The 12706-nt window shown below is 42.9% G+C and overlaps 2 protein-coding genes and 1 long non-coding RNA gene across 3 annotated transcripts in view; 2 read left to right on the top strand and 1 right to left on the bottom strand.

Annotated features, from left to right (window-relative positions):
• The window catches only part of LOC306858939 (uncharacterized protein), a 429579-nt gene that overhangs the window by 261351 nt on the left and 155522 nt on the right, over positions 1-12706 (top strand). The gene's annotated exons all lie outside the window — the stretch shown is intronic.
• The window catches only part of LOC306858846 (uncharacterized protein), a 45540-nt gene that overhangs the window by 3678 nt on the left and 29156 nt on the right, over positions 1-12706 (top strand). Inside the window, exons 4-6 of the mRNA XM_079399608.1 lie at positions 5161-5411; positions 5510-10911; positions 11022-11199. Of these exons, the coding sequence (XP_079255734.1) occupies positions 5161-5411; positions 5510-10911; positions 11022-11199 (5831 nt within the window). The remainder of the gene's footprint in view (positions 1-5160; positions 5412-5509; positions 10912-11021; positions 11200-12706) is intronic.
• The window catches only part of LOC306858963, a 1377007-nt gene that overhangs the window by 1355558 nt on the left and 8743 nt on the right, over positions 1-12706 (bottom strand). The window lies entirely within an intron of this gene.

The following is a 12706-nucleotide window of genomic DNA, read 5'->3' as shown; positions in this document are numbered from 1 at the left end:
GAAGTGAGGTTTTGGGCATTTGCTGAAGATGGTTTTGGAGTCAGCTGCTGGTTGAAGTTTGAAGCGGATGCAGTCGGAGCTGGACTTTGCGGCAAACTTAACTTAGAACATGAAACTCTCAATGGAAAGAAAAGAAACTAAAGTAAAAGAATAAAAGGATGTAATGAGACTAGGTGGTTTTTCTTCTCATCATGGTGTTAAAACAAACAAAATGGTGGCGCGCACAATCGCTGCGGCTTCTCTCTCTCCCGACAGAACGGTGCTTTCGTGTTTTTTGTCTTGTAAGTCGCAATGTTTTTGCACATCTTTGTCTCGTCTACCTGTCTGTAAGCGCGCATACAGTCGTGAGTTTCTGCTCGATGTCGGCAGAATCACATTTTTTGAGTTAAACTCAGCACACGCCGAAGAGCTGCGGGACCTCGGTCTGTTCCGAAAGCCTACTCCATCACCGACCCCCACTACTGCACCTCGCCCACAGCAGAGGCGCTACAAGCGGCGTGAGAGGAAGCAGAAGAGGGGTAAGCGCGGAGGTATCCGAGCTAGGCTAGCGGCCAACCCACACAAGCCAGCTATCCCCACGCTCTTTGGACAATAAACTGGACTACATCCGACTACTCCGCTCCACTCAGAGGACTGTAAGAGACTGTTGTGTTTTTGTGTTTACGGAAACATGGCTTAACAACAGCGTACCGGACTGCGCCATACAGCTCGACCAGCTAACATGCTATCGAGCTGACAGAGCTCTCGTCGAGGGAGGTAAGATCCGCGGCGGCGGGCTTTGTGTTTACATCAATGATGCATGGTGTCGCGACGCTGTTGTGGTCTGCAAACACTGCTCACCCCTGGTGGAGTTTATGATTATTAAGTGCCGGCCGTTCTATCTACCGAGGGAATATTCAGCCATACTGCTCGTTGCTGTATACATCCCTCCCAGCTCCAACAACAACATCAGGAGTGAGGCGCTAGATGAACTGTACCAGCACACCAGTGAGCAGCAGAAAGCCCACCCAGATGCTTTTCTCATCTTGGCCGGGGATTTCAACCACGCAGACTTAAAGAGTGTGTTCCCAAAAATACATCAACACATAGACTTTCCAACAAGGGGAAAAATACCCTGGACTTTGTTTACACCACCCAGAGAGGAGCTTACAAGGCCCTCCCCCTCCCCCACCTCGGAGCCTCAGACCACATCACTGTCATGCTAATGCCTGCATACAGACCGCTCGTCAAAGTCATCAAACCAATACACAAACAGATTCAGGTGTGGCCGGAAGGGTCGTCAGAGGCACTTCAGGACTGTTTTGACATCACTGACTGGAATATGTTTAAACAGGCTGCCACATACAACAACACTACAGACCTCCAAGAGTACTCGGAGACTGTCACTGCCTACATCTCCAAGTGCATTGATGATGTAACAGTCACAAAGACCATCACTGTCCGGGCCAACCAGAAGCCGTGGATGACAGGGGAAGTCTACAGACTGCTGAAGGCTCGGAACGCTGCCTTTAGAGCTGGAGATGAGGAGGGCCTGAAGACAGCTAGGGCCAACCTATCCCGCGGCATCAGAGAGGCCAAGAGACAGTACTCCAGGAGGATAGCCCATCATTTCAGCGACAGCAGAGACTCTCAGAGCTTGTGGCAGGGGATACAGACCATTACGGACTACAAGCCCCCACCACAGACCTGTGACAGCGCCATCCCCCTGCTGAACGAGCTGAATGCCTTCTTTGCTCGCTTTGAGGCACAAAACAGCACCACTGCACAGAAGACTCCACCTCCTCCCGGCGACCAGGTGATGACGCTGTCCCCGGACAGCGTGAGGAGGTCCCTCAGCAGGATCAATGCACGCAAAGCTCCGGGTCCTGACAACATTCCTGGGCGTGTACTGAGAGACTGTGCAGTGGAACTCACTGATGTCTTCACAGACATCTTCAACATCTCGCTAAATCAGGCCGTTGTCCCCACATGCTTCAAAGCTACCACCATCATTCCAGTCCCGAAGAAGTCATCTCCATCCTGTTTTAATGACTACCGTCCAATAGCACTCACTCCTATTCTCATGAAGTGCTTTGAACGGCTAGTCATGCACCACATCAAGTCTGTCCTCCCCCCCTCACTTGACCCCTTCCAGTTTGCATATAGGTCCAACCGCTCGACCGATGATGCCATCGCCACTGCCCTCCACCCAGCCCTCACACATCTGGACAAAAAAGACTCATATGTCAGGATGCTGTTCATAGACTTCAGTTCAGCATTCAACACAATCATCCCTCAACAGCTCACACACAAACTTTTCCAGCAGGGGCTCAACACCTCTCTGTGCAACTGGCTGTTGGACTTCCTGACCGGGAGACCTCAAGCAGTACGGGTTGGCAGTAACACATCCAACACCATCACACTGAACACTGGGGCCCCCCAAGGATGTGTGCTGAGCCCCCTCCTCTTCACTCTGCTGACCCACGACTGCACACCGTCACACAACTCTAACCTGATCATTAAGTTTGCGGATGACACAACTGTGGTGGGTCTCATCAGCAACAGAGATGAGACAAACTACAGGAGCGAGGTGAGCCGCCTGGCCGGGTGGTGCAGTGACAACAATCTCTCTCTGAATGTGGAGAAGACAAAGGAGATTGTTGTTGACTTCAGGAGAGTACACACTCAGCATGCCCCTCTGACCATCAATGGTGCGACTGTGGAGAGAGTGAGCAGCACCAAGTTCCTGGGTGTGCACATAACAGAGGACCTCTCCTGGGCTAACAACACTGTAGCACTGGCCAAGAAAGCACAGCAGCGTCTCTACTTCCTCCGCAAACTCAGAAGAGCCAGAGCCCCGACCCCCATCATGTGCACCTTCTACAGAGGCACCATCGAGAGCATCCTAACCAGCTGCATCACTGTGTGGTATGGCGCTTGCAACGCATCCTGCCGCAAGTCACTTCAGCGCATAGTGAGAGCAGCTGAGAAGATCATTGGTGTCTCTCTCCCCTCCCTCCAGGACATCTAGAGCACCCGTCTCACCCGCAAAGCCCTCCGCATTGCAGGTGATCCCACCCACCCGACACACAGCTTCTTCAGTCTGCTGCCATCAGGGAGGAGACTGCGGAGTCTCCAGGCTAGGACCAGCAGACTGAAGGACAGCTTCATACATCAGGCTGTCAGGAAGCTGAACTCCCTCCCGTCCCTGCCCCCCTCCCCTCTTTTTACCCCATACAACACTTAACTCTGACACTATGAGACCCCCCTATTTATTTTTCTACAATGTCCTCAGACTGACAAGCTCTTTTTGCACTACACATATATCTGCACAGTTTTGGTTTATTTAACTGGTTTGCACTCCATCTATTCTGCCATGTGCCTTATCTATCTTGTTTATTTTTCTACAATGTTCTCAGATTGATAAGCTCTTTTTGCACTACAAATATATCTGCACAGTTTTGTTTTTATTTAACTGGTTTGCACTATCTGCCATGCGCCTTATGCCACTTTATCTATTTCTTAATTTTTTTTCTACAATGTCCTTACTTGTATAGCAATAGAGTTGTATGTACATATGTTTAAACCGTATTATCTGTATTTGAACGTGTTTAATGTTAACTGTTTACACCAAGGGTCTGAGGGTAACGCAATTTCAATTCTCTGTATGTATGTGCTGTACATGTGGAAGAATTGACAATAAAGCAGACTTGACTTGACTTAAGTAGCAGCTGGCATGTAAGCCGAAGCACGCTGGAACAATGCTCAAAGAATGCAAAAAGTGATGACAAAAAGCATGGCTAAAAAGCTAGAAGCTAAAAGCATGGTTTGATGGTGTCCTGAGTTTTTTAACTGGGCTTTTGGACACATCCCAAAACATGAATCTAGAATGTTATCTTATCAGTCACATGGTTCAAATTTTCCCGCTCTTGTAGAATATAATTTTGGACATGATTTCTATAACCAGAATATGATACATTTCACAATGTATTGATTGGAAGAAATGTTTCATGCTAGAATTTTCACACTCATACATACCAAACATGAATAAAAATCCTTAAGCTATTCAATCATTATTAAAAAGACATACACAATGAGTGATTAGGTCATGAAAGTCAAAGGTGTGGGTTACATACATAATATGGAGTTATGCATAGAAATGATTAGTTGCTCATAAGTCCTTTTAAGATGATTTTAGGTGCATCTACACAGTTTCTGTGCCATTCTGTGGACTTGAGAATATGTTCTGAGAAGACCAAAGAGGTTAAAAGGTCTCATAAGGAATTTCAGTCTGGTTCTTGTCCTGGGTGGGGGAACAGGGAACCCACCCAACAAAGTCTCTACTAATGATCTCCCTCATGTGATGGCCATGATGTGCTGTGTCTTTGGCCATCAATCTTGTTTACTTGCCACAAATTTGACAATCTCCCTACTGAGTTGGAATTATCAATAAGTGTTTTTATTGTTTTAATGTTGCAAGCTGTTCACTGAAAGAGTTGGTTGGTTAGCTTGCTTCAGACGGGCTGGCGCTAGGGATCTGATTTATGATGTCCTGTTGCCTTGGGCCTCTTTGTGGAATTTCGGCTCCTCATGTTTCAATGTTCTGATCAAATCTTAAATTGTCTGATTCACTCTATTAGTATACACATAATCCAGTGTGTTGTTTCCCCTGGTTGCTATGGAGACGTGCTTGTGGAACTGGGGCAGAATATCCATCAATTTAACATGGTTAAATTCACCTGCCACCACAAAGAAAGCCTCTGGATTCTTGTTCTGTAGTACACAAATATGATCATGTAATTCCTTGAGAGCCATATTAGTGTTGACTCTTGGGGGGATATAAACAGCCACAATAAACACAACTGTAAACTCTGAGGCAGGTAGTGTGGATGGCATTTTCAAGATCAAATATACGACCGTTTCAGAACAGTGGCTGCTTACCGGAGAGCAGTTCGATATGGAGTAGCCCATCGATATGGTAAACTGAGTCTGGGATATTGTTACATAGCCATGTCTCCGTTAACAGAAGCACACAACAGTTCCTCATTTCCTTGTAACAGAAATAATGCTCTTACTTTGCAAAAGTCCTGCTATCAAATGCCATCAACTCAATTCAGTTCTCCAAAATGATAATGTGTAATTGTTTTTAATCCCTTGGTGTCTGATGCTGTCTTTAAACAGGAAAAAATGAAGAAGTTGAAAAACAGAGACAGCAAGAGGAGGAGACAAGGCGTCTGGAGCGCTTGGAACGTGAGCAAAGGATTCAACAGGAGCTGGACAGAGAGAGTGAATCGTCCAGACTCAAACTTTCTCGAGCAACTGAGCGGCTTCGTGAAAAACAGAGCTTCAGAGGTCACGAGCAACATCATGAACGCACACAAGTTCTCCATCAGCAAATAGAAGATGACGCTGCTGCAATTGAGAGGAACGAGGTATGACTTTAATTCGTATTGTGCAACATTACTGTATATAAAGCATGTGATCACTTTTTACTGAGACCCATTTTTGTTTTTCACATTTATTTATGTAGGTTAGTGATGTTGAAGAAAAATTCAAAGACATTTTAATAAAGTATCAGATCACAGAAGATAAAGAAATACAGCACTACCAGATTTGGAGCAGGATTAAGATACTCCAGAATGAACTTGCAGTTCAATATTGTAGAGAAGACAACCTTTCAGTGTGGTCTCAGTTTACCTTTGATCATGCTGTAAGATATAATGAACTGTCTCTTACAGAGAAGCTCACAGTTCTTGAGGCATCTGTAAAGATCATTGTGCACAATAGCACTGAAGATGCTAAAGATGATGAAGATCAGCTGTTTGGCTGGGAGAAGAAGTACAACTTTTTCTTAGGTTTAGTGGAGCAGCTTCATACCACAAGTCCAACTTTGGCCGAACGCATTTTATTAAATGTACTTGACACAATCTCGGAGCTTTCACCACAAAGTAGGGACATTTTGGGTCAAATGTTGTTCAACAGAATCTGGACAACAACAGAAATAATGCTCTTACTTTGCAGAAGTCCAGCTATCAAATGCCATCAACTCGATTCAGTTCTCCACACAGCACAAACCTACCACCTGGACTGCATCCTCGTTCTCTCTGCTCTTACCAATGAAAACCCTTTAAACTTTCTTCAAGAACAAATAAAAAACGATAAGGAAAAAGACGCTGATACAATTGTGAAGGAACTTCGTGAAGCAAACTGCCCAGAGAAAGTCTTGGTTCCTTTGAAGGATGTGCTCAGATACATGGAGTCAGAACTCCCAAAATATCAATTGGTGGACCTTACCAAGGAACAAATTGATGAATTGAAAGGAAAGATAATCTCTCTTAATTTTACAAACATAGATGTAAACCTTTTGAAAGACGTATTAATTGGGATGTCAATAGTAGTGCAAGACTGCTCAACAATAATCATTGAAGACAATGTGAAAATTCAAGGCTATTTTCCAAGACTTACACAACTTGCATCATTGCTTTTGCTTCTTCTGGCACAGGTGGCAGAAAATAAAGGATGCCTTCTAGAAATTGGCACAGGTGAGGGCAAGTCCTGTATCTTAGCTATGTTTGCAACAATTCTGGCCATTCGTGGAACAAAAGTGGACATTGTGACAAGCTCTCCGGTTCTCGCCCGACGAGACCAAGAAGAGTGGAGAAAGTTTTTTGAAATGTTTGGTGTCACATCATCTGTAGTACCCCCAAGTTTCTCAAGTGCCTATTCACCAGAAGAACAAGAAGAACATCTTAAAGATGCTTACAGGCAACAAATAGTATATGGCACAGTGGGAGCCTTTGCAGCAGATACACTTAAAGAGGAATTTGAGAAGAGGTCTACTCGCGATACAAGGCAGTTTGAGGTTGTAATAGTGGATGAAGTGGACTATATGACCTTGGATAATGGAGTCCAAGTAACATTCTTGTCCCATGAATCTAGTGGATTTAGGCATGTGGAGCAAGTGCTTTCCAACATATGGGCCATGATATCTAGTTGCCAACCAATTGAAATGCTTGAAACAGGAGAGGTAAAATGGGCCACAAGGATACAATACTTTCATAAGGCAGTAATGACAGCCGTTATGGGACTTGAAACATCAGACAACTTTTCTGCAAATGAGATCTTGTTGCCTGGAGTGACTTTGGGATTCTACACCCATAAAGATATTGAAATGATACATCAAGCTAAGGGTACGGAACAAAATGTTGGTGATGGGAATGAGGACAAAACGTCCAAAGCACTTTCTGATGTCATGAAAAAACTTGGAATTTCACAACAGTATGATCTGCTGAGTATATTTGAGGAGGTCTTGGAAAACAGTGTGGTGTTTAAGTGCTATTCTTTAGAGAACAAGAAAGCCATATGTTTTGAAGCTCAGAGAAAAAAAGGTGACCTTAAAGTTGAAATACTACTGCTAGAAGGAGGACTGGCATGTGAAATCTTGTCTGAGAAATTGCTCATCGATGCAACTGTAAGCACAATAAAGTCTTCTATCAAGTACTCAGATAACCTCCAGACAGCCAAAGAATCCAACAACTTCATTATCATCCCTGTTTTTTTGAAAAGCTACGTTGAGAATCAGTTACCGGTGTTTGTCGAGAATGCACTTAAGGCTGTTGAGATGACGCGTGGCAGAGAATACATGATTGACACTTCATCGGCTGCTGAAAGAGATGCTGGCAACAGTCATGACAGAGACAAGTATAATTCAATCATTCCAGTGGATTTCAAAGCAAGCGGTGTGCTGGAGAAAAACAAGAAGTGGGGTAATGGTCTGCAGCAATTTTTAGAGTTCAAGCACCAACTTGCGATTTCACCAATATCCAATGTGACAAATTACATGTCAAATTTCCATTATTTTAAAAGGTACCTCAGTGGGAGAGGTTTATTCGGTGTTTCTGGTACATTAGGAGGTAAAGCAGATCAAGACTTTCTGGCAAGACATTATAAAGCAACAAGCTGCACTGTTCCTACTCATCGCCATAAAAGGGTGGTGGAGCTTCCAGTCATCCAGGTGAAAGGTGGGAATCACCAATGGATCCAGACTATTTGTGAAACTTCATGGAAAGTAGCAGAGAGAGGACAAGTTGCCTTGGTAATTTGTGAAGATGTTAAAACAGCAGATGAACTATACAAGAAAATACAAGATGAAGGCAGAATAAAGGCAGAACAGATTACTCTGTACACAATCAGTGAGAAACACAACATTGAAAGAGAAAAGTTCTGCGCAGGCAGAATCATCATTGCTACAAATCTGGGAGGACGGGGAACAGACATTAAGGTTGATGAAAGTGTGAATAAGTGTGGTGGTCTTTTTGTTCTTCTGACTCATTTTCCACACAACCGAAGAGTGGAGAAACAAATATTTGGTCGTACATCGCGCAAAGGCAATCCGGGGATGGTCCAGATGGTTTTGAACTGTGATCATCTCGCACCCGCTTACCAAGGTCAGTCTGTAGAAATCATGCGCCAGCTAAGAGAGGATTATGAAATTAAACGAATCCAAGAAATGGAAAGTGATGAGCTGGTTGAAATAAACCTAAAGGAAAATCTATTCTCCACATTTTGTAAATTGCTGAAAGAATTTGATGGGCATTACTCAGAGAAAGAAAAACTGGACCCCATGCAAATGCAGCTCAATAAAATCCCTGATTGCTTTAAACATCATCTGCCTAAGTTTGATTATCAGCCTGCCATCAATGCTTTGAAAGAATCTTGGGCCTTGTGGTTAACCCTTCATGAGGCTCACATCAATAGGCATGATGACTTTGGAGAACTTGAAGCAGACCTTATCAGGACAATAAATGAAACAAGTGGAAAGCTGCTGCGAGGAGAATGTGATAATTTCTATGATCACGTCAAACAGGCAATTGTTAGAACTGATCTACACTGCCGTGAAAAATCCAACAATGATTATGGAGCTAAATCCTACTGGCAAAAAGTTGCAAACTCTGACCCACACTACAGGGCTGTGGCACTCTATAACCAGGCGTACATCACTATTAACCTCCGTAAAGGTAACTATAAAGCAGATGCTATGAACCTGCTGGAAGACGCAAAGAAATCTATTGATGTCTACATCTCAGAAGTCTCAAACACAATGGTTTCATGTAATTTATCAGTAACTGGAAACAAACGCCAGAGCACAGACAACAACAACTTTCAGAGTCAAATGGAGGCCAGAATGAACTTCTTTAAGAGTTGGATGACATACATTGATAATGCATTGATTAAACTTAAAGAGCTGGAAAAAGACAATAGTGACGCCATTACAGAGGACTGTTCAGTCTACATGCTGTCAGAAGAAAAGAACTTCATCATCACTAATGAGCTCAGATTGTTATACGACTATGGCCTCGGTGTTGTTTTTGAGGTGAAAAAGAAGCCCAAGTTTTGCATAGATGCTTTGATATGTTTCATACTCGGGGTGGTACAGGTTCTTGCTGGGGTTCTTGTTTGTGCGCTGACACTTGGAACAGCCACACAGTTTGGATTGGCCCTGATTTCAGAAGGAGTGTCTGACATGATCAGTGGAATAGTGGGGATGATAACTGGTTCATTCGATTGGGTGTCATGGGCAATATCTAAGAGTATCAGCATTGGGCTTTCTTTGATAACAGCTGGTTTTAGTGTTATCAAGAAAGCAGTTACCTCAGTGTTTAACGTGACAAAAAGTCTCCTCAATGGTACAAAGTCTTTTTCTTCTGTTGCATCTGAATTCATCAAATCAGGAAAGGCAATGTTTACGTCATTCAAAGGAGGCGTTCAGTCTGGTTTATCTTCCCTCGGTAAGGAATCTTTTAAGTCTGCAATGAAAAACATGACATCTTCAACAGTGCTCAAACAGAACTTCAAATCTGCAACTAAATACGCAGTCCAGGAAATTGGGAAACAATCTGTGCTCACTGCCATGAACTACGCAATTGATACAGCCCTTCAGGAAGTCTTTAAGAAGATTTTACAAAGCAGCTTTGAGAATGTTGTTACTTCATCAGTGAAGCAGAGCAGTGAACTGGATCAGACTCTTGTGGAGTTTATCAGCTCAGGCATTCCGAAAGCTGCACTGAAAAAAGAGGATTTCAAGATTGACCAGACTTATGAGAAGCAACTAAAAAAAACTGTTGGTATGCTCTGTGAAGAGATAATTCCTCACCTCATACTGGACTGTACCACAGCACAGGATGTTATCAGCAAACTCTCTGAGGTGTGTGAAAAAGCAGAAGAGCTTATGAATAAAGCCAAACTGTCAGGAGTATATGAAATGGCAAAGCTGGCTCTGAAAGTAGCTGAGTACTCAGCATCTCTTATTCAAATACTGAGTGCCATACCAACAAGGGAGATAATACAACAGAAATGTGTTCATGAATTACTGAAGAGCATCAGTGAGCTTCAAAAAGAAATGACAAAGTATGACCAAGATGGACGACACCATTTACAGGATGTACAGCGCCTTAAAGGTGAACTTCTTCAGACTATTGTCCAGAATGTGTCTGACCAATTCATTAGCTCCTGTTCTGAACATATATCTTCTTTACTGAACAGCAAATTTAAGAGTCATTTGGACAGTGCTGCAGGAGAGGCGGTGGACCACGTCACGCGCAGACATAAAACTCAGCGTTTCTTTGATGACCAGAGGGCAAAACACAACAAGGGATCTGCGAGCCACAAGGAAGTGGAACAGCCGTCAGATGAGGACAAAACAAAGCTAATGCAGTATACAGAAGATATGTGCAAAGCTGATCAGCCTACAACAGCCCTCGATGTGTATGTGCTCACAAAAAGCAATCTGCTGGATGGAAAAGGAATTCAACTCACTGTTGTTGATGAAAATGGAAAACACCTCACTGTGGAACGTTACCCAGGAACCAACAAGTCAGCAGACGACATAAAATTGAGAATAACCAAATCTCCAAAAACCACACATCCATCACAGTAAGATTAAGAGTTAGAGCATTATATAGCTTGCATATAAAAAAAATGTTTTAGTGTTAATGCTTATCAACTTATGTACTGAATGTAGTTACTTTTCATTTTAAAAACAGAGCTGATACACAGCTGTACAGCGGCCATTTTGACATCGTACAGGATGATGGCAGGATAGTCAGCGTTAACTCGGATCATCAGAATGCTCTTTATCATGCTGTAGCACAAGCAGCTGGCAGTGAGACAGAAGACCCAAAGATGGAAGCTTTGACGCTACGTATGAAAGTGAAAAATGAGGTGAGTAAACTTAATTTATGCCTCTGATTTCTTCATGTGACAGTGTGTGCCTCTCCTAAGTGCCAGATTTTATTTCAGATCTGTTCATATTTACTGATGTACTGAAATCACTGGCTGTTTCTCAGACAGACAAAAATGATTAACTAACAGATCATTTGATACATTTCAGAGGGAAATTCGCAAAGATTTTGTCACTACTATGGAAGTTTATCATCAGGTTACCTTTTAGGAAATTACATGAGCTGAGAAGGCGGGTGATTAGTCAGCCCAGCTCACGTCACCTCCTGCTGAAATATGGAACAGAATTCCTTTGTAATGAATAAAACATTCAGGGGTGCTGTTAAGAAATCCCTCTCCTTGTACACTGATGGGGTTTCAACTGCAGTTTAAATGGAAATGTATCAGCTTCTGCACACCAATGAAGCCCCAAAGTTCTTTCTACGGGCAACTTGTCTCAGTCTAAATCAAAATACTGGATGCCTTTACTTCTGTACTCTTCTGGAACTGATTGCAGTACTTTGCGACTATTACTGATCCATTTGGTCAAACAAAATCCACCCTTTTGACAAAGAGCAATAAGATCCTGCACCATGGCAATAGCAGCCTCCTCCGAGAAGATGCTCTTCAAGCAGTCATCTACATAGAAACAATCAAAGACAGTTTTGATGACTTCTCATGGAAAAAACGATTGATTGTCCTTTGCCGTTTGTCTTAATGCATAACATGCACAACTTGGAGAAGACACCACTCCAAACAGATGAACTATCGTCCTGTATATAGTATTATACTGTATATAGCCTAAATTGTGGGCATCAGGGAGCCGCTATTATGCCTGGCACTGAAACTGCTTTTTATGTGATCACGTTTTAGTTTCACTTTCACTTTTGAGATTCACGATCACATGCAGGGCCAGAGTGGGACTAATTTTCAGCCCTGGAGTTTCAAGCCTTAGACCGGCCCTCTTTTTTCTTTTCTTTTTTTGGTGCTGGCCTTTTCAGTGCCTCCTTTGTGCTTTCTATTATCCATTTTTTAATCTATAATTTTTTTGCTCTCATATCTCCAAAAACTTTTTTTTTAGCAAGGTGCAGCTGTCAGGGAAGTCAACAGATAATTACATCATCATTAGGGTTGCCGATTAACTTCAGAAATGGAAAATAGTGTTTATTCTTGTAGAAAATAAGTGTTTATTCTTGTAGTGTCGTGGCACGCCGGAGTTGTCTAGTCTGGATCTCAGTTGGTGCAATTAGAAAGGCTCAAAACAGCAGAGTTTCAAATGTGAAAGAGAAGACTTTATTATAACAAGATAACAAAGCCGAGAACACAGCCGCCACATCAAACTGCCTCTGAGTTTTCAAGTGTTGGTACATCACCTTATATACCTTTCTCTTATCTATGTCAGAACCTTCTATTTTTTTATTTGCTATACCTGGCCGGTTTGCCACCATTATCTCATAGCCCACTTTGCTTATTATCTAATTGTGGAATATGGCTGCCGTTGCTCTTTTTT

This window comes from Barbus barbus (assembly GCF_936440315.1).
Source record: "Barbus barbus genome assembly, chromosome: 39".
Lineage (NCBI taxonomy): Eukaryota > Metazoa > Chordata > Actinopteri > Cypriniformes > Cyprinidae > Barbus > Barbus barbus.
The sequence above is the reverse complement of the archived record's forward strand: the minus strand, read 5'-3'. Positions and strand labels throughout refer to the sequence as shown.